Genomic DNA, 19,304 nt, shown 5'->3' on the forward strand with positions numbered 1-19,304 from the left:
GGCCGGCGGCCCCTCCTCCCGAGCCATGGTGTGGGTCCCCGGGGCCCCCGGCGAGTCCCCGGGGGCCGGGCCCGAGGTCGCGACGCTCGAGAGGCCCGCGCCGGCCGGGTGGTCCTCGCTGGGGGCCGCGGCCGCCCCGCCGCCCCCCTGGCCCGGCCCGCGGACGCCCGCCTCCTGCCCGGCGGTGGGCGGGTCGCCGCTGCGCCGCGCCGGCTGGGCCGGGATGGCGGCCGGCTCGTTGCTGGAGGCCGGCCTGGCCCGGGTGCTCTACTACCCGACGCTGCTCTACACGCTGTTCCGCGGGAAGATGCCCGGCCGGGCGCACCGCGACTGGTACCACCGCATCGATTCCACCGTGCTGCTGGGCGCGCTGCCGCTGCGGAGCATGACGCGCCGGGTGAGCCGGGCGGGGCCGGGCCGGGCCGCGGCGGGGCCTGCGAGCCCGGCGAGCGCCGCCCGGGCCTCGGCCGCCCGCCCCTTTCTGAGCCCTCTCTTTGCCTCGGCAGCTGGTCCAGGACGAGAACGTGCGCGGGGTGATCACCATGAACGAGGAGTATGAGACGAGGTTTCTGTGCAACTCCTCCAAGGTGAGGCTCCGGGCCCGGCGCCCCGCCCGCCACCCCTCTACCACTCCGGGGTCTGGGCGAGCCCGGAGGGGGTTCGGGGGAGGCTGTGCTGTAGGTGACCTTGCCGCAGACACGAGCGTCCCAGGCTTGTTTTTTTTTTCTGTTTTTTTTTTGCCTCTGAGGAGCTGGTCCTGCGGCTAGAGGAGGGTAGAAACTAATTTGCGAATTAGAAATTGATGTGAAAGGTATTTCACAGTAGAGTTGCCCAACTTCGATTACTCCTTTCTGCGCACGTGTGTTCTCGGTTTTGGTTACTCACATCAGTAACTAGAACTTTAAAGGCAACGTTTCTCTTTGGGCTACGCCTCGCAGCCTGTGGAATATTAGTTCCCCAATCAGGGATCAAACCTGCGACCCCAGCAGTTGAAAGAGCAGAGTCCTGACCATCGGACCACGAGGGAAGTCCAGAAAGGCAACTTTTCTCTGCCTTGCTTTCATTCATTCAACACTTAATGAGCACTAAGTATGGATCGGACACTGTTCGATATTCAAGACGAAGGCCCTATAAACTGTAAAAAAGAAAGCTACCCCCAATCCCTGATAACTGTATCATAAAACTCTTTGTAAAAACTGCATAGAATTCATTTGGTTTTTATTTGAGGGAATTTCATTTATATGTTAGAGATGATAGTGGAACTCCAAAGCATGGTGATAAATGCAGTTCAAGCCTAAAACCTAGTTTTCGTTAGATGTGAGTGGTTTTTTGGTGGAACTCTCCATGATGGTTATTAGGTGTTGCCCTGTCTTTCTAGTGTTTGACTTCTATTAGCACTGCACAATTATCTTCCCTGTTCACTGTACTGATAGAGCCTAATGAACATGCAGTTATTTCAAACCATAGATCTTTTTTGAAATCTAAAAAAATAATTGTGACTCACATTTAAAATCTATTGATCAGTGATGGCATACATTTTTAAAGAATAGATAGCAGTTCCTTGGATTTCCCACAGAACCTCAGGAGTTATTAGCCAAAAAGCATTGTTAGCCTCAGTGTGGTCGGTCCTGTGGAGCAAGCCACAGAAAGTGCTTGGTCTCTGGGTGTGAGGCATCGAGATCTGCTATCTTCTCTCACTAGCCTAGAGAAAAGAAATCTCCAAGGCAATGGTTCTGATATTTTAATACGGCTAAACATTATCTAGTAGTAGTGGTGTTAGTCACTCAGTCATGCCCAACTCTTTGCAGTCCTATGGACTGTAGCCCACCGGGCTCCTCTGTCCATGGAATGCTCCAGGCAAGAAGACTGGAGTGGTTTGCCGTTCCCTTCTCCAGGGGATTTTCCTGACTGGGGGATTGAACCCCTGTCTCCTGCATGGCCACCTGATGCAAAGAACTGACTCATTGGAAAAGACCTGATGCTGGGAAAGGTTGAAGGCAGGAGGAGAAGGGGCCGCAGAGGGTGAGATGGCTGGTCGGCATCACTGACTCGATGGACATAAGTTTGGGAGTTGATGATGGACAGGGAATCCTGGCGTGCTGCAGACCATGGGGTCGCAGAGTCGGACACAACTGAGTGACTGAACTGAACTGACTGACTCCTGTATTGCAGCAGATTCATTACTGTCTGAGCCCCAGGGAAGCCCCAGGGAAGCATTATCCAGCTGTCTGTTAAGACAGCACATTCCTAGGTTCAACTCTCAGGAACTTTAAATCACTGCCTAAGAATGTGACTAAGTAGCAGGCTCCCCAAGTGTTTGATGTAATTGATGTGTAAAAACACACTGCCAGATTTTGCTGTTTTTGGTTAATTTCGTGAGCTGTGTAATGTATTGACCTTCATTCAGAGTCATGTGTCTGATTTGCTGAAGAGATTAATAACAAAAAGTCTACCTGAAGTCTTATGGCAAAAAATTAAAAAGTTGCCCAGTTTGCCAGAGGCCTTATTTCTTCTGTTGATTCTTTTCTTCCTTCTAAGCAGTAATATTGCACTAACAAAAGTAGGTGCGTTATTTAAATTTTAAAATAACTCTTATTTTCTACCACATACCCCTCTCCAAAAAAGTGGTAAAAAAGAGAAGACTTATGGGCAGAGAAATAGAAGGCCTTGCAACCTTCTAACCTAACCCTGCAGCTGGATCACTGCACAAGCGCCAAAGTCACGCAAAAAAAACTTGACGCAGCTCTTGTAGATGAATTTTATACAGTTTGTGTTTTGTTGCTAAAGATTCAAATACTAAGAATGCTTTAAAGCTTGGGCATAATTCTAACTCAGAAGCATTGCTGTGTGATGAAAGACCATGTAAGTCAGTCATTTTAAAGACATTTCTGAAAGAAGTTTCTTTTTAGGCAAGCATATACCGCATATATTACCATTCACCACGAACCTTCCTTGCTGCTTTGCTGTCTCACAGGAGTCCCTCTTCCTGCCACTCACATCAGGCGTTTTTCATTTTCTTTTCTGTGCTGGCGGACCTGGCCCCAGGAGTGGGAGAAGGCAGGAGTGGAGCAGTTGCGGCTCAGCACGGTCGACATGACTGGGGTCCCAACCCTGGCTAACCTCCAGAAAGGAGTCCAGTTTGCCATCAAGTACCACTCACTGGGCCAGTCTGTCTACGTGCACTGCAAGGCTGGGCGTTCCAGGAGTGCCACTATGGTGGCTGCGTATCTCATTCAGGTAGGAGAGGGCCTTCTGGACTGGTGCCCCCCGCCCCACCTTGTTTCTAAAAGCAATCTGATTTTTATTTTACTTTATTATTTTTAAAATTTTTATCTTTTGGTTGCACTGGGTCCTCGCTGCTGACTGCAGGCTTTCTCTAGTTGCTGTGAGTGGGGGCTCCTCTTCATCGAGGTGCACACGTTTCTCACTGTGGTGGCCTCTTTTTTATTGCCGAGTATAGGCACTGTACTCTGTACATTGTACTTGGGTTTCACAGCTGGCGCTAGTGGTAAAGAACCCACCTGCCAATGCAGGAGACATTAAGAGACCTGGGTTCGATCCCTGGGTCGGGAAGATCCCGTGGAGAAGGGCATGTCAACCCACTCCAGTATTTTTGCCTGGAGAATCCCATGGTCAGAGGAGCCTGGCGGGCTACAGTCCACGGGGTTGCAAAGAGTCGGACACGACTGAAGCGACTTAGCACGCACCCACAGGCACTAGGGCCCAGGGGCTTTAGTAGTTGGAGCTCCTGGGCTCTAGAGCACAGGCTCAATAGCTGTGGCTCTTGGGCTTAGTTGCTCTGCATCATGTGGAATCTTCCCGAACTAGGGATCAAACCCATGTCCCCAGCATTGTCAGGTGGATTCTTAACCACTGTACCCCCAAGGAAGCCCCTCTTTTTGTTTTTATTTTGGCTGTGCTGGGTCTACACTGTAGCTCGTGAGCTTCTCTCGTTGCAGGGTGGACTTATTTGCCCTGCAGCCCGTGGGATCTTAGTTCCCCAACTGGGAGTGCATCCACATTGCCCACATGGGAAGGTGGACTCTTTACCACTGGGCCACCAGGAAATGGACTGGTCCCCTATACAGCAGATCTCCAATCTACTGGCGGACCTTGCTGGAAGGAGCCGCGTTCCTAATTTTAGGCCTTTGGGAGGTGGAAAAGAACTGAAATTTGCAGACAGGCTGCAACCTGCCACCTGTGTGACCTTCAGCAAAAGCGGGTTACCCTCTCCAATGCTCAATTTCCTCAAACTAAATGTGTTACAAAACTCAAATAAGAACTATGTCAAACACTGACCTAGAGCAGGCACTCAAAAAATGGAATTGCAAAGGATGTTAATACAAGCAAAAAGGCTAGAAACATTTTGTTATAAACGGTATGTCAGGAAATACAGTGCTGTAGGTAACAGTGCTGATCACAGCTCTAGAGGACTCACATTTTGTTAAGCATTTCAGAGTACAGTCCTGGTTATTCGTTTCTAGAAACAGTGGCTCCCACAGAATTTTGCCTATCGATTTGATGATTGGCAGCGGGGATGCTTTTAAAAACATTTAGAAGCCAGCACTCTCTAGTGCATCATTTCCTGTTACACACCCTCAGCTCATTTTTGTTACCTGTGAGGCCCCTGAAGAGCACTGACTAAGTAATTTAGACAGTTTTTAAGGTAAAAGGAAATGTAAAGATAAACAGCCTGGCCTTGTGTTACGTGGCCTGGTGAATATATGATTTAACAATACTAAAGCTGTGATCGTTAGGAGTCTGTTTTGCTGGAAACTGGGTGTCAGGAGATATTTTGGGCCAAGTGAGAATTGAACCAGCAGACTAAAAATCTACTTTCTTGGTTCTGTTGAGTTCTAAACAAATAAGTATCTTGAGGACACGAAGATAGCCCTCCTTGAAAAACTTTAAAAGTACTCTTTTCTAGCCACAGTGACAAGTTATGACATCAATTGTGTACTTTTCCAGGAAACTCTTGTAACCAACAGCCTAGCTCAGAGACGGTATCTAGTAGGCCTAGGCCTGCATGAATTTAGGACCTCAGCTTCATGTGTTCAACCTATTTTTCCAGGGTTTGGCAGAACAAGACATTAGGTAGAAAGACTGACTTGTGTCCCCCTCAACCCACCAGCCTGCTGCACAAAATTGTGGGACTGGCTGACTGAGGGGGCTGAAGTGTTCTCTCACTTATATGTGGGTCATGGTTTTTGTTTTTAAAGAAATGCTGAGAGCCCTTGAGCACCGGTTATCAGCTCAAGGACCCCTTAACACCTGCTCCTTCCTCTCTCTGACTTCCCAACCCTGCGCTTCAGGTGTACCACTGGACTCCAGAGGAGGCCATAAGAGCCATCACCAAGATCCGGTCCCACGTCTACATCAGGCCTGGCCAGCTAGAAGTGCTCAAAGAGTTCCACAAGGTGACCGCTGCAGAGGCAGCCAAGAACGAGATCCATCGCACGTCACTGACATGACCCAGGGGGATCAGGAAGAACGCAAACCAGCGCTGCTCCCTGCAGAATGAAAATGCTCAACAGGACCAGAGGGGCGTAAGCCCCGACTTGACCTAATAGGAATGTGCTAAGTGGTGGTCAGGTTTGCTCCCTTTGTCTTGTTTCATTTTCCTGAAATAACACTGTTGTATGGCTAGCTTTAGCATGGCTTCCGTTCATGGGGCATGGGGAGATGGGACCAGGTTGAAGGTTTATGAGATCAAAGAAATCTGTCGTGCACCTGATGCTGTGCCTAATATTTAGCCCTGTAACTCAAAGACGTTTAGCATTAGGAGAAGGGCAGAGAAACATCCAGCCCCGGCTCTTGCCCACTGTCAGGATCCTAGTCCACTGGCCTTACGTGGCTGTCCTCGAGTTTGGAGCAGTCATCCTGTATGTAGAAAGGAAGCATGGGATTCCATCAGTATTTCGACTCAGAAGTGTGTGGGTGTGTAGCCAGTTCCCCTTAGGAAGTCACCCCTTTAGAATTCAAAACACACATATATCCCTTCAAAAACTTTTATTTGTATGAACAGTTCCTAGCTCTTGATTTATCTTAGAGCTTTTAAAAGAGTAGTGACCTTATATATTTGAGTTTGAAAAAAAGTTTCTGCTATTAACCAGAAATAATCCTTTCTACTTCTTTCTGGCTTACTCCTTGGAATTAGCCAAAAATAAAACCAAAGTGTACATTTTCTGACGGAGAGATGAAAAAGAATAGACGGACATCCTGAATTCTAGTGTAGCCTCTTGCTGGTGAAGGACACCTTCGGTTTAGTCCATTTTTTCCAAGCAACACCTGAAGGAGAACTCTAACACCTAATTATTTGTGGGAAAATGACCAACAAGCCGCTTTGCAGGCTACAGAAAAAAACGGAGACTGGACATCTTTCCTTCTGTCCCGGGATCAGGGGTGCTTCTATTAACATTGATCAGGTAGAGAGGGGAGGCTGTGCCTAAGGGTGGAGAAGAGGCAGGCTCTAAGCAATCTGTAGTGAGTGAGGCTCAAGATTACAGGGGGTGGAGAACAGGCTGGCCTACTCTCAGTTCTAGCAGCCGGCTGAGTAGCATTAGTCTAAAAAGCCCCAGACAGAACACTCTTTTAGGAGTTCAGGGAAGGGCTGAGGCGCTGCCTTTCTAACATGTATCAGAAAGTAACATAATACCCGAGTTGGGGGGGGGCCCTCCGGGGACTTTTGGGTTTGGATAGGGAGGTGCTGGAGGGAGGGAGGGCAAATGCCAGCTGCTCCTGCCCTCAACAGCCTTAGGCCAACACGAACTGCAAATTGGTCAGCAGCACCTTAATGCCTCTGGTGACAGTTACAGCTGAAGTGGCAGGGTCAAGCTTGTAGGTGTTGGCATCTCCTTTTTTATACCGGTCCCGGAAAACATAGATGCTCCCGTTACAGCTGGCGATCTTCCAGAGGGATGGGGCAGAGCTCCAGGCCTCGGGAAGGCAAAGCCGGGTGAAGCTGTCTAGCAGGGGGTTGTAGCACACCAGGGAGTCCCCCTCGGCCACGATGAACACCAGGTCCTTATGCACGGCTGCGTGCATGCGGCCTGCGAAGGGCAGCACGTAGGGCTTCACGTGGCACTTGTCTGTCTCGGTGTCAAAGCACTGGATGAGTCGGGACGGTTTGGTAAAGAAGTCCAGGTCATTCTCCTCCCCCCCCAGTAAGTAGATGATCCCGTTGAGGTTGGCACCAGCGGCCCCTGACACCGCCACCTCTAGCTGGGTTGTCTCCGTCCAGACATTATCACCCACCCGATAATAGATCACCGCGTTGGAGAGGGTGTCCTGCAGTGTCTTGCCACCCAGTGAATATATGGCGTCCTTCCCAGGCACAGACACCAGGGTGTGCTGGAGTCGGTCTCGGGGCAAAGGGGCACACCACTCCCAGTCCACGGTGGCGTTGTTGCACTTCCACATGCGCCGTGGGATGGATCCCCCTACCACGTACAGGTCCCCGCCGTGCTTGCAGGCTGCTGTGATCTGGTGGCACAGGCTGTTCTGGCCGCTCACACTGATGGAGTCGTCTTCCGCACAGTGCAAGGACACAGCCAACGAGTGCGTGCGAGAGGACTCCTTCCCGATCAGGTAGATGTGCACGTTCTCCCCAATTTCCTGTTGGCGAAATTAAAGTCATAAACGGTACCTATCAGCTCGAGGCTAAAGGCGCAGCTGAGACGCACACCCTCGTATCTCGCTCTGACCCACTCCCTTCTAGTTACTGTGTGTCACCCCGACTCTCCTCTGATCACCGTCTTTCAGGTACCTTATGCTGGGACAGAAAACCTGTCACACTCATCCTTCCAGCCTTTTTTGTAACTATGATGAGTTGGTGCTTTGGTCATTAATGCAATGATGAAAGCAGTTCTCTCAAGGAGCTTTGGTGCCCAGAGGCTGCTGGCTTCTAGGCTCACATACATGTCCTCCACCCCAGCTCTTATCAGCTTTAAGCCAGAGACTTACTTGCCAGCCATCAAAGAGGCCAAGCTGACAAGACAGCTAGAATGCATCTATAGTATGGTGTCCCAACCCTAAAGAAATCTGCCTTACCTTCAAGCTAGTCCTGAGTGACTCTGAAAAAGCCTCTCTTTCTTCTTTATTAAAATTTATCCAGGCTTCTATTGCCTCTGTTGGGTTCTGGGAACATGGAACTCCATCTGCAAGTCAGAGGAAAGGTCTGGTCAATGGCAGTCTGAGGTTTCACAAGGGATATTTAGAGTCAGTGGCTTTAAAAATGTGAATCTCTTTGTTAGACTACCACCATGTATATATATGTATGTGTATGTATGAGAAATTAACCTAAAATTGCCCTTTTTTTTCCCTTAATCAAAATGGATGACTTATTCTCTTATTTGCCATGGAAGCAATCTACTAGGCTATAAAGCTCACATTTGAAGTACAGTTATACCTTACTTGCAGGGTTAGCATTGTTACCTAAAAGTTGGCCAGTCACTTGAGAAGCTTCTTATTTAGATGTCTGACTCTTTACAGCCCTATGGACTGTAGTCTGCCAGGCTCCTCTGTCCACGGGATTTTCCAGGCAAGAATACTGGAGTGGGTGGCCATGTCCTACTCCAGGGGATCTTCCCAGCTCAGGGATCAAATCCATGTCTCTTGTGTCTCCTGCATTGGTAGGTGGATTTTTTTTTTTTTTTTACCACTGTGCCACCTGGGAAGCCCCTAACTATCTTGACTCACTGTCAATTTACTCGGGTAACAAGTCCCACATATACAGGCGAAGTGTAGAACCGATGAGAACACTTACACACAAGAGAGGTTAGAATATAAATGCAGGTAGCTCCTCACTACCTTTCGTGGCTAAGTGCAGCTTAAAAAAAAAATAGATATTTGCATATAATGTGAAATGCTGCTTTAGTTTCCTAATCTCTTCCTCTGGAAGGGCCTCTGTCTCTGACATTAACTACTAAATGTCAACTCAATCTCTCTCTCAGAAGGTATCTAAGTAAATTCTTATCAAGAATAATAACGGAAACTAACACCAGGAGCCTGGGGGTACCCTTGTCCTAGACGAGAACTTTCAGCGGCCGTCACACACGCGTGCAGCTGGGTATGGCGTTCCCCCTCCTTCTGCTTACCCGAGATGATATCAGTGAGTAGATGGTGGGGCAAGTGAAGAAATTCCTCTGTGCTCTGCAGCTGGGCCAGGTGGGCCTTGGCACAGTGCTTGGCAGCGGTGTAGAGCTCAGGATCGCTGTGTCGGTCTGCTAGCCACATCACCTGCAGGCAGTTGCCCACCTGCACTGTGCGGGCCAGAAACCGAGAACATTCCTCAAAGAGAGCCGTCAGCTGATACATGTCTGACACCTCATAAATCTCCTGCAGCTCCTCGGCGCGGAGCTTCACCGTCCCGTGGTAGATATAATCAACCAGGAGCTGGAAGACAGACTCACTGACATCCTGCAGTACAATCACCCGGTTGTGGGCCTCCTTCAGGTTGGAAGTGAACATGGACCGGAAGAAGCAGCTCTGAGCTGATAGGACCAATCGGTGGAGCTGAAACTCCCGGCCTTCCACGGAGATGGTGACATCAGCAAAGAGCTCTTCCTCCAAACACAGTTTCATGATGCCCTGAGCCACACGGCCTGAGTGTGACCTATCTTTGAAAGTGTAGTTCACAAAGTAGTTCTCATCCATGGATGCTCCAGGTTCCTCTGGTGATTCCATGGTGGTAGCCAACTTCTCTCTCTGCCAGCTGTCTGTAAAACACCACCACCTTGAGTAACTGAAGGAAGCCACAGTCTATGAATCTAACTGTCCAATTCAGGGAGAGAGAAGGGAAAAGGGAGGAGGGCACAGTCGACCCAGATTAGCCTTAGTCCTGGCCCTGCTAATGACAACTCTGATGATCTCCCTGAACCAAAGCTGGGCTCATTCGCTCACAGTGACATCACATACCTAATAAAATCAAGATTTCCTACGCGAGGTATTTCCTTGAGAAAACATGGAAAACTCCTTTTCCATGATGTAACAAAAGGCTTGGTATTTAGGTCAACATATGAGAGCAAGGAGGAAGTCTGTGATTTTAAAAAGCCCAACCAAATGACCCCTGGACGTAAAACTTGTGGAGGCTCCGAGCAGCAGAACCCGACAAGAAGACCCCTATGTCCTTGCAGCCAGGCTCCTCTTCCCTGGCGCAGGGAATCCAGACCTTACAATATGAGATTCAGCCTGGGACATCTCTCAGCTCCCCATCTGCTCTTTTCTGAGCCTCTCCCTGGCACTTCCCTGCTCGCCCTAATGACTCCCCAAGACTTCGTCCCAGAACGCGAGACGGAGCTCGATCCGTCTCCGGCAAGGGGCCAGCGGCGGCCCATCGCCACGTGCAGTGTCCCCTCTCCACCTGGAGTCGCCCGGGAAACGGTCGCCAGGGAAACCGTTCTTGTCTTTCCCCTCCCCCTAGCCTGGCCCGCCGGCCCTCAGCAAAAGCTTAGCTCGGGGAGCGGGGGAGGGGTGTGGAATGTGGAACCCAGACCTCTCGTCCCTTCTTCTCCTCTCATCCGACTGGCTCTTTAGGATCTTTGCCTTCTCTCCAGCCTCTGTCACGCCAAGCTAGGGCCACATTCACCTCACGGTCTCCCCACCTGCGGGCTTCGCTTTCTCACCTGCCTTCCCTCCTTTCATTCCGAAGCCCCGTACCTGGAACCTCTGCTTCTGGCCCCGCGACCGCCCGGAAGAAGGTCTGATGCACACTTCCGTTTCCGGTCCGTGCCCTTGGGGGCTCCGTGTCCTACGGGCCTGGCCTCGGCTGCCTTGTGTACAGCCGGTAAAGATGGCGGCGGCGGCGGCTCGGGGTTGTTGGCAGAGGCTCGTGGGGTCCGCGGCGCCGGCCAGAGGTGACCAGTGGGCAGCCGGCTGAAGCCCGGGGCAGGAGCGGCGACCCGCCCAGCGGAGGGCGGCCCTCAGGCCTCATCCTGCGCCTCAGTGTCTCTGTCTTTCCATGCAGTGGCCGGGAGACCCTCGGTGCTGTTGCTGCCGGTGAGGCGGGAAAGCGCTTCGGCCGACACGCGCCGTGAGTATGTGCGAGACCGGCCCTTCTCGGGACTGCAGGCGGGGCCGCGTTCATTCCCTTTGTCAAATGTTTGCTTTGCCTCGTCCTGGCCTGTCTTTCTCTGCGTCCTCCCGGCAAGCCTCTGCTTGTCCTTGGAGAGCTGACTGCACGCGTCCTCCTTGTGTCCTTGGGCCTGTTACGGCCCTGTTGCCGTTTGTCCATTTCTCTCTTTCTCCTTGATTAAACTGTAAGCTCTCTAAAATGAGAAGCATAGACTCTGGGCCGCTGAGCACTATTATAATAGTAGCTCCCGTTAATTGAGTGCTTATTGTATGCCAGGCACCTTGCTAAGCGATTAATGATCATAGTTCCCACAACAATCTTACGAGGTAGATAGTATCATGCTCTTCTACAGTAGAGTAGGAAACGGTGCAGAGAGGTTGACCAGGATCACAGCACTAGTAAGTGATAAAGCAAGGCCTGCCTGCTGCCAAAGGCGGAGAAAACAATACTCTGCAGCCTATGGTTTGTAGTTGCTCCAGTGATTTAGTGTTACACGAATGAGTGTGTGGAGATAAGTTCCAGTCAACATAAGCCACCTGAGAATCAGGAGACCTGATATTTCCCCCTTTCTGGGCCTCAGTTTCCTGCTCTGTGCCAAAAAAAAAGGTTTCAACTACATAATCTGTGAAAACTTTTAAGCCCTGAAGTTCTTAGTTTGAGAACCTACTATGAGCCAGATGTTAAGGAGATACAGAGAATCATAAAAGTTCTAGTTCTCACACTTAAAGAGCTCCTGGTGTGGTAAGAGAACTGAGACCCATGCTGCTTTAGCAGAGTTGCAGGCATTGAGAAGGAAAAACCATGGAGTAGTTTTGAGAAGAAGCAAACACCCCAGCTGTAATAATAGGTGAGTCTTTGTGGATCGTGTAGGTAGCATCTCCCCGACGTTTTCATCACTTCCTGTTCCGTGGAAGAGGAACTTTCTATCTCCACCTTTCTCAGGATTCTTCAGGGAGTCCTGACTGGGGAACAGCATGCCTCACAAGCTCAAGAGACTATTCAGGCCTCAGTCTGCAGGGCTGATTGCTGCCTTCTACTTTCCTTTTCAAAATATGCCTTCTCTTTCCAGCCACTGTCAGACCACGGAATGATGTGGCCCACAAGCAGCTCTCAGCTTTTGGAGAGTATGTGGCTGAAATCCTGCCCAAGTATGTCCAGCAAGTTCAGGTAATATTCACTGCTGGTGTTTGGATTTAGATCAAGAAAGAGCCGTGTTCTCAGGGCATGTGGGAGTGGGCAGCCTGGAGTCAAAGCACAGACTCCTCCATCCCAGCTTGGTCCTCTCTCTCTGCCTTAAACCAGGAGGTTCCATTTGAAGTTACCTGCTCCGGCTGTAGCTTTGTTCCCTCTCCTCTCCTGTTCTGTGTCGCCAGGTGTCCTGCTTCAGTGAGTTAGAGATCTGCATCCATCCTGACGGGGTCATCCCAGTGCTGACTTTCCTCAGGGATCACAGCAACGCACAATTCAAATCCTTGGCTGACTTGACGGCGGTGGACATCCCCACCCGGCAGAACCGTTTTGAGGTCAGTCAGGAGATTGAGGTTTGGAGCGTGAAGGAGGGCAAAGGGACAGAACAGTTTCAGGGTAACAGCTGCCTGTGGGAACCGTGGCCGCCTTAGTTTCAGTTCAGGTCAAACAAATACAACACAGCAGTTAACGCGGGGTCTCTGAATCAGGGAGACCTTGAGTTTTAGTTGTAGCTTTGCCATTAATAAGCCGTGTGACTTCAAACATTTTGTTTGGTCTTTCCAAGCTTTAGTTTTTCTTATGTGCAAAATAAGTATCTTTAAAAAGTGTGAAACACCCTACCTCACAGGGTGGTTGTGAGTACTCATGGAGATAGTTCAGGTAGGTTGCTAGCACGCAGTACGTTCTCAGTACGTTTAGCTATTGTTGTTTCCTCGTCACCTACTTTTTGCCAGATCCTGGGATCGAGAGAGAAGTAACACCCAATACCTGCCCTCCAGAAGTCCCCCCCACTCTAGTGAGGAAGGAGGACACCGAGAGCAGTTTACTGTTGGGGGAGGGAACGGCACCCCACTCCAGTATTCCTGCCTGGGAAATCCCATGGACGCAGGAGCCTGGGGAGCTGCAGTCCATGGGGTCTCGAGAGTCAGACACGACTGAGGGACTAAACCACCCCCACCAAGCAGATACAGTGACTGTTAATTACACTCGAGAAAAGCCTATAAGAACAAAGTAGATTCAACATATTGATATATATATATTTTAAAGTTTACTCTAATCACACAATTCATGGGATGTTATAAGAACACAGGACGGGCACTTAGCCCAGTCTAGAAGGCTTTTATGAAGGGAGAGAGAAAATTTGTGCTGACTCTTGATGAATAATTAGGAAACCAGGTATTAGTCCCATGGGGGTGGGGTGGCGGGGAGGAGGAGTTGGGAGACATCCAGTAGTGGGAGCAAAGATGAGCATGCTGACAGGCGGAGCTATAGCTTAGGCGTTTGCAAGTAGTTGTGAGTATTGGAGCATCTTGAGGTTTTGAGCTTTAGGACAGAAGGCAGGTTCACAGGGTGGAACTTTATCCCCTCATGGTCCCACTCAAGGACTTCTGTCCCAGACCCCTCAGCCTGTGGTCCTCTTGGTCCTCAGCTCCCTCCATTCTCCCTAGATTGTTTACAACCTGCTCTCTCTGCGCTTCAACTCGCGGATCCGTGTGAAGACCTATACAGATGAGCTAACGCCCGTCGAGTCTTCTGTGTCTGTGTACAAGGCAGCCAACTGGTATGAGAGGGAGGTGAGTCTCTGCACATGGTGGACCCTGCACCTGGGCCAGAGTTGCAAAACGCACTGGATTCAGTGGACGCAGTGCAGCCCCTCACCCCTGTGATAGCCAGTTGCCTCTTTTTTCTAGATCTGGGACATGTTTGGAGTCTTCTTTGCTAACCACCCTGATCTAAGAAGAATCCTAACAGACTATGGCTTTGAGGGACATCCTTTCCGGAAAGACTTCCCGCTGTCTGGCTATGTTGAGGTAGGAGCCTTGGAAGTAGGCCGCAGGCTTGAGGGCGAGGGACTGGAAGGGATGCTGGGAGGAATTATGGCCAGCGGATCGTGGTGGGCTAAGAGCATCAATACTGCATTCTATCCGAGCGCCACTCTGACACAGTTTTCTTATATGCAAAATGGGAACAAGAGTCGTACTTAACAACAGTAAATTTGTAGTAAACTAATTGGTGTATGTTTAAAACTGGTGTATTGTAAATGCTCAGCTGTTGTCACCCATTATTTTAATGGTTTTAATGGTCATTTTAATGACTGAGGCAGATTTGAGGACACAGTTTGTCACCACGATCTGAACGTGGAGTGTCTCTTTACCCTGCCTGGATCTCTGGAGAAGGCAAGACACTGAATGTTCAGCCCTCGGATTTCAGTGCTTTACTCAGCACTGCCGTGTGTGGCAGGCTCCAGCAGGAAGCTGGGTTATTGTATGTATACATCTGTGGTTTTGTAGCAAAGTAACTTTTTAGAAACACTGAGGCGGTAACAATCCAGCCCTTTCTCTTCAGTACCCAGGTCTCTTCTGTTTCCTTATATTTAGCATGGTCCCATTTGTAGCAGCGGATTGCCCTCAGCTTATCCAGCTGCTGATTTTCCAGTAACAGGAAAAGTCATGCCAAGTTTACTACCTTGCACCTTGGCAGTGATAATGCCAAGGCCCCCAGGCCTGAACTTGAGTGCTTGTCAGCGTAGGTTTATTCTTTTCAGCCACTGACTTGCTCCCTCATCCTGGGCAAATGCTTACCATCAACTTACAGGGTGTGTGGAGGGAATTCCCTGGCGGTCCAGTGGTTAGGATTCCATGCTTTCACTGCCATGGGCCCGAGTTTGATCCCTGGTCGGAGAACGAAGGTCCCACCAAAAGGAGTATGTGGATAGGTGGGCAAGGTCAGTTCTGGTGGAAGAGGAGCTCAGAGCATAGGATGTGGGGTAATGGGCTGGGAAGCCTGCCTGGGTGATGGCAGAGCTTGAGGTAGAGGCCATTTGAGACGGTGGTTGGGTTGTGACCACCTAATGGGTAACACAGATGAGGATGGAGACTAAAAGAGACTGGGACAGGAGTCAAGGACGGAGGAGTAAAGGGGCTGAGGATAGGTTTGGGAAAGTGGGCCTTTCGTGGCTGTAACAGGCTTTCCTCAGTGCTCAAGCCTGCCTTTTTCTTCTCCAGTTACGCTATGACGACGAGGTGAAGCGGGTGGTGGCTGAGCCGGTGGAGTTGGCTCAAGAGTTCCGCAAGTTTGATCTGAACAGCCCGTGGGAGGCTTTCCCTGCCTATCGCCAGCCCCCCGAGAGTCTCAAGCTTGAAGCCGGAGACAAGAAACCTGAAGCCAAGTAGTTTCAGGGAAGGCATGTGTATCCTAGAAAGCGCCTTACCTATAATTGAGTGTCCCTGTAAATAAAATCCTACTAGACTCACCACTTTCTGCGTGCTTACCATAAGAAGTGAAGCTTGGACTCAGGAGAGGAGGGAGGTGCAGGCAGGGGTTTTGCTGACTCCCTTAGAGAGACTCTTCCAAACTGGGAATCTCTTTCAGTGGGGCTAAATACTGCAGTTGTGGACAGGGTAACTTGCACGCCTAGATATACTTCTGAGACATCCTGGAACTGAAATGGAAAGTTCTCACAGTTCACAGGGCTTAGGACGGGTGTGGCATGGAATCTTGGCCACTGCTGGAGAAAGCCCTTTGTCACAGCAGACTCTTGTGGCAGCTCATGGGTCCAGGGGGCCCATGAAAATAGGGCAGCTCCCACCCACCCTCATCCTGTTCACACCACAAGGTTCCAAGAGCCGACAGCCAGGACCAGGGCGCGCCGCAGCCCATTTCAAACCCTGTGTCCTGCACCCTGACAGCGCATCGGGCCTGGGCTGAGGGAACCTTCCTGGACTCTGGTCTGAGCTGAGAATGTTGTAAACAAGCAAAGGAGGGTCCCAGTCTGGGGCCAAAGACAATCAGGAGCTGCCGACCTGTCGCCAGGAAACAGTACTCCCCATTCCAGCCAGTCTGGGGTCTGTCCAGCCAGTGGCTGAGTGCCTGAGGGGAAGAGTTCTCTGCCTGTCCAGGGGCCATTCAGCCAGCCCACCAGGCAGCTGGAAGATCACGCTTTGCGGCTGTTGTTCTTGGCTACTGAGGGGCTTCCTGGAGGCTGGGCCAGACTGAGTGTCAGAGGCTAGAGTCAGTTGCAGTGTTCTGGGGGTGAGGACAGATAGTAAGGCAGTCTTACTGCCTGGGGTCTCACCTACCTCTTTGGGAGGGCCAAGCATGAGCTGTTTGCTACCAAATGCCTTTTTCCTATTAACTAAGCATCCCGCCCATCTGGGCAGGAATAGGCTTAGGGCCTGACAAGCTGGGAGCCAGGCTCCTACTGCCAACAACCAGATTTCACATTTCTCTGGGATGGAAAGAGCCCCTAGGAAGCCAGAGCCCGCCCCTCCCTGTTGAGCTCTGAAGAATGACACGCAACGCAGGGAGCAGCTGGAGCAGCCTAGTGGAAGGCTGGAGCCCCAGTGTGTGCCAGGCGGATGGAGGTGCAGAGAGACCCTGCGAAGAACAGGACTCAGAGGGCCTGGTGGGGCATGGCTGGGACAGTGCAGTTCCTGGCTTGGCTGACGGTAGCCATTTGCCTCCTCCCCGAGGTGACTACAACCTACCACCATGCAGGTACCTGGGCCTTATGGTGGGGTGGATGGGAGCTAAGGCAGGCTGGTGGCTGACAGAAGTCACACTTGGTCCTATCTGAGCCCAGCAGGGCTGAGGAACTGTGGGTGTGATAGCTGCCAGGCTGCTCTGTGGAGTGGGGGACAGAATGATATGGGCCTCACTCAACCAGAAAGGTCTAGGTGAAGTGAGGGTGGTTCACCCTTGGTGCTCTCAATGGGCCTCGGGCTTCTTCCGGCTGATGTGCAAAGTAGGACCTCCTGAACTGCCCTGGGCTGAGGGCAGACATTCCAAGGGTTAGGCAGCACCCCAGAGAGATGCGGAAGCTGCGGCAGACATCCTGCTTTGCCTGGCCTCCCGTCTTGCATAGTCACTTACTGAGGAGCAGGAAAGGACTAGGTCCTTCTCAAAGGGGTCTTCACCTTTGGGGAGGGTCACTGGCACTGTTTCAGGTCACGCTGTCCCCCGATGATGATAGGGAGGGGTAATGGGAAGTGAAGTGTCTTGTGACTCGTTGGCCTGGAGCTCTTGGCCAGGGGAACTGTAGAAGTGCAAGGAGGAGTCCTGGACATTTGCCGAGATGGTATCTGGGTTCGGGATGATGCCTGGAGAGTGAATGTCTATGTGGGTGTGTGTAGGGGGAGGTGGACATGGGGTGGCGTTCCTGTTCTTTTGTAGACAGAACTTCTGGGCACCCCCACCAGGCAGCTCAGGGGCACTCTGGGGATGCTGGGGTGTTCAGGGTGGAGCTTGGCAGGGCCCTGACTCCTCTCTGCTGCCCCAGGGCAGCCCATGGACAGCACCAGCGTGGGAGGTGGCCCGAAGGAGCCAGAGGCCCCGGAAGTGATGTTCGAGGTCTTTCCTCCAGCCTGGGACGTGGGGGTGGGAGTATCCAGAGGTCCCCGAGCTCAGGGCCGGGAAGGGGGATGCCTCAAGCTGGGTCTGCTGGGGGAGGGGGCAACCCAGCATGGGTCCTACTGCCTGCTTGTGGCCCCCAGCACAATACTGCTCGCTGACCTGCTCCCTAGGCCCCAGCCCGCCCCTTACGTGGCTCCCCTTGCAGCTGCTCTGGGCGGGGCTGGAGCTGGATATCGTGGGGCAGCTGCGCCTCCAGGACGAGGAACTGGCATCCACACGTCCAGGCCGCCGGCTCAGGCTCCTCCTGCAGCACCAGGTGCCCAGGGACTTGGAGGGCGCTGAGCAGCGGCTGCAGCAGCTCCAGGACCTGCGGAAGGGACCTCCTCTTAGCCCTTGGGACTTTGAACATCTGCTCCTCACAGGCGTGTCCTGTGTCTACCGGCTCCATGTGGCTAGCGAGGCCGAGGAGAGAGGCCGCTGGGCCCAGGTCCTCACCCTCCTGGCACAGGAAGCACTCTGGGACCTGTGCAAGGGCTTCTGTCCCCAGGGCCAGCCCCCTTCTCTGGGGCCCTGGGCCTCCATCCTTGACCCCTTCCCCTAACCCTCCCCTTTTGCTTGCCATCCCTCCTTCCCCCTCCCCCCCAGCCCCAACCTGAGCCAGACCCACCTTTGGCAGGGGCTTCCATCTGGCAGCCGGGTCTTGCCGCTGTGTTCGGGTCTCTGGGCTTGCCTTGTATAACTGGACCCCAGTCTACCCCTCCCCCACCTTCTTCCTCGGGCCCAGGTTCTGGGGCCCAGACCGGCAGGCACAGACCTAAGGGCAGGACTTGCAGGCAGTGTGCGTGTTTGAGAAGTGTGTTTAAGAGATGCTGAAAAGGAAGCTCCCACCCTCCAACTCCTGCCCTGCTAGCCCAGGTAACTTCTAAGTGCCCAGTGCCCAATCTTACGTAGATACCTCTTTTAAACCCAACCAAGGCTCTGGGGGTCCCTAAGTTGCCCAAGTATCCCATCTAGGCTAGGAGAATAGACTGGACATTTTTAGTTCAGTCTGTTGGAAGAATGAGGGGAAGCAGGGGGAGAAACATTATCTTTTGGGGGGCAGGGAAGTGAGAAATGTTTTTTTGGTCCATCTAACAAAGCTCAGAGAAGGGGGTGAGGTTGGGAGGAGATTGAGGCTGGCTGGAGTGGTTCTGATCCTGTGTAGCTCATCCCATAAAATGTTCTGTTCAGGCCTCCTGGAGCCCTGTGTCGTTCTGTGTCAGATACGTTTGTTAACCGCGACTCTGAGCAAACCCCCCTACCCATCCTGGGAAGGCAGGAATCGGCAACCAGATACCAGCTGCCTTCCGCATTCACCACCGCCCTTACGGGGAGCCAGAAGGTACCGTTTCCTTGAATCCCATACACCCAGTGAGGCCGCGGGGTGTTGTCCCTTGTCACAGAAAAGGAACTAGATGGGCCCTAAAAATCACGTCGGAGTTCAACGGGGAAGAACTACAGGGACCGACTGGAAACGGACATAGAGGGGAGACCCACGCGGAGTTAGACCGGACAGGAAGGGTCCAATCAGATTCTCACCTCGCTGGCCCAGGGAGAATCCTGCCCTCGGCCTGCCGACCCCCCACCGGGGTGGTCCCTCTTCTCCCGCCCCGCCCCAAGACAACAGCGTCGCAGTGAGGACAAAGCGCAGGAC

General features: G+C 51.9%; 4 protein-coding genes across 9 annotated transcripts; 3 read left to right on the forward strand and 1 right to left on the reverse strand.

Moving 5' to 3' along the window:
- Positions 1-4: 4 nt before the first annotated feature.
- On the forward strand, positions 5-5,652 carry PTPMT1 (protein tyrosine phosphatase mitochondrial 1). Its single transcript, XM_012096635.4, has 4 exons — positions 5-397; positions 507-587; positions 3,046-3,237; positions 5,313-5,652. The coding sequence occupies exons 1-4, from the start codon at positions 26-28 to the stop codon at positions 5,469-5,471; spliced, it is 804 nt and encodes a 267-aa protein (XP_011952025.3). The 5' UTR covers positions 5-25; the 3' UTR covers positions 5,472-5,652.
- A 342-nt stretch (positions 5,653-5,994) lies between these two features.
- KBTBD4 (kelch repeat and BTB domain containing 4) lies at positions 5,995-10,706 on the reverse strand. Of its 3 annotated transcripts, none has more exons than XM_012096405.4 (4): positions 10,657-10,706; positions 9,096-9,716; positions 8,050-8,156; positions 5,995-7,614 (listed from the first exon to the last, which is right to left on the reverse strand). In XM_012096405.4, exons 2-4 carry the CDS (start codon positions 9,682-9,684, stop codon positions 6,754-6,756), a joined length of 1,557 nt encoding a protein of 518 aa, XP_011951795.2. In that variant the 5' UTR covers positions 9,685-9,716; positions 10,657-10,706; the 3' UTR covers positions 5,995-6,753. The 3 variants fall into 3 exon arrangements, with proteins under 3 accessions (XP_011951795.2, XP_004016506.3, XP_011951794.2); XM_004016457.5 differs by having other exon boundaries at positions 10,623-10,667; XM_012096404.3 differs by having other exon boundaries at positions 10,493-10,667.
- A 2-nt stretch (positions 10,707-10,708) lies between these two features.
- NDUFS3 (NADH:ubiquinone oxidoreductase core subunit S3) lies at positions 10,709-15,515 on the forward strand. Its single transcript, XM_004016458.5, has 7 exons — positions 10,709-10,853; positions 10,964-11,029; positions 12,141-12,238; positions 12,445-12,594; positions 13,708-13,833; positions 13,951-14,070; positions 15,265-15,515. The coding sequence occupies exons 1-7, from the start codon at positions 10,790-10,792 to the stop codon at positions 15,430-15,432; spliced, it is 792 nt and encodes a 263-aa protein (XP_004016507.1). The 5' UTR covers positions 10,709-10,789; the 3' UTR covers positions 15,433-15,515.
- A 1,086-nt stretch (positions 15,516-16,601) lies between these two features.
- FAM180B (family with sequence similarity 180 member B) lies at positions 16,602-19,284 on the forward strand. Of its 4 annotated transcripts, XR_001020998.5 has the most exons (4): positions 16,602-16,756; positions 17,538-17,608; positions 17,817-18,526; positions 18,842-19,284. XR_001020998.5 is itself a non-coding variant. In XM_004016460.6 (3 exons), the coding sequence occupies exons 1-3, from the start codon at positions 16,618-16,620 to the stop codon at positions 18,210-18,212; spliced, it is 606 nt and encodes a 201-aa protein (XP_004016509.3). In that variant the 5' UTR covers positions 16,602-16,617; the 3' UTR covers positions 18,213-18,843. The 4 variants fall into 4 exon arrangements, 3 of the variants coding, with proteins under 3 accessions (XP_004016509.3, XP_027835569.1, XP_042089474.1); XM_004016460.6 differs by having other exon boundaries at positions 17,817-18,843; XM_027979768.3 differs by lacking the exon at positions 17,538-17,608 and having other exon boundaries at positions 17,817-18,843.
- The last annotated feature ends 20 nt before the right edge of the window (positions 19,285-19,304 follow it).

This window comes from Ovis aries, chromosome 15 (assembly GCF_016772045.2).
Source record: "Ovis aries strain OAR_USU_Benz2616 breed Rambouillet chromosome 15, ARS-UI_Ramb_v3.0, whole genome shotgun sequence".
Classification (NCBI taxonomy): Eukaryota; Metazoa; Chordata; class Mammalia; order Artiodactyla; family Bovidae; genus Ovis; species Ovis aries.

Coding starts and splice junctions, on each gene's coding strand:
- NDUFS3 (XM_004016458.5), top strand. CDS start 10,790: ATGGCGGCGGCGGCGGCTCGGGGTTGTTGGCAGAGGCTCGTGGGGTCC. Junction 12,239..12,444: donor AGTATGTCCAGCAAGTTCAG/GTAATATTCACT, acceptor CTGTGTCGCCAG/GTGTCCTGCTTCAGTGAGTT. Junction 14,071..15,264: donor CGCTGTCTGGCTATGTTGAG/GTAGGAGCCTTG, acceptor TTTCTTCTCCAG/TTACGCTATGACGACGAGGT.
- FAM180B (XM_004016460.6), top strand. CDS start 16,618: ATGGAGGTGCAGAGAGACCCTGCGAAGAACAGGACTCAGAGGGCCTGG. Junction 16,757..17,537: donor TACAACCTACCACCATGCAG/GTACCTGGGCCT, acceptor CTGCTGCCCCAG/GGCAGCCCATGGACAGCACC. Junction 17,609..17,816: donor CCCCGGAAGTGATGTTCGAG/GTCTTTCCTCCA, acceptor CTCCCCTTGCAG/CTGCTCTGGGCGGGGCTGGA.
- PTPMT1 (XM_012096635.4), top strand. CDS start 26: ATGGTGTGGGTCCCCGGGGCCCCCGGCGAGTCCCCGGGGGCCGGGCCC. Junction 398..506: donor TGCGGAGCATGACGCGCCGG/GTGAGCCGGGCG, acceptor TTGCCTCGGCAG/CTGGTCCAGGACGAGAACGT. Junction 3,238..5,312: donor TGGCTGCGTATCTCATTCAG/GTAGGAGAGGGC, acceptor CCTGCGCTTCAG/GTGTACCACTGGACTCCAGA.
- KBTBD4 (XM_012096404.3), bottom strand. CDS start 10,517: ATGAGAGGAGAAGAAGGGACGAGAG. Junction 9,717..10,492: donor AGGAGAAGAAGGGACGAGAG/GTCTGGGTTCCA, acceptor GGTGTTTTACAG/ACAGCTGGCAGAGAGAGAAG. Junction 7,615..8,049: donor CACTCAGGACTAGCTTGAAG/GTAAGGCAGATT, acceptor TTTCGCCAACAG/GAAATTGGGGAGAACGTGCA.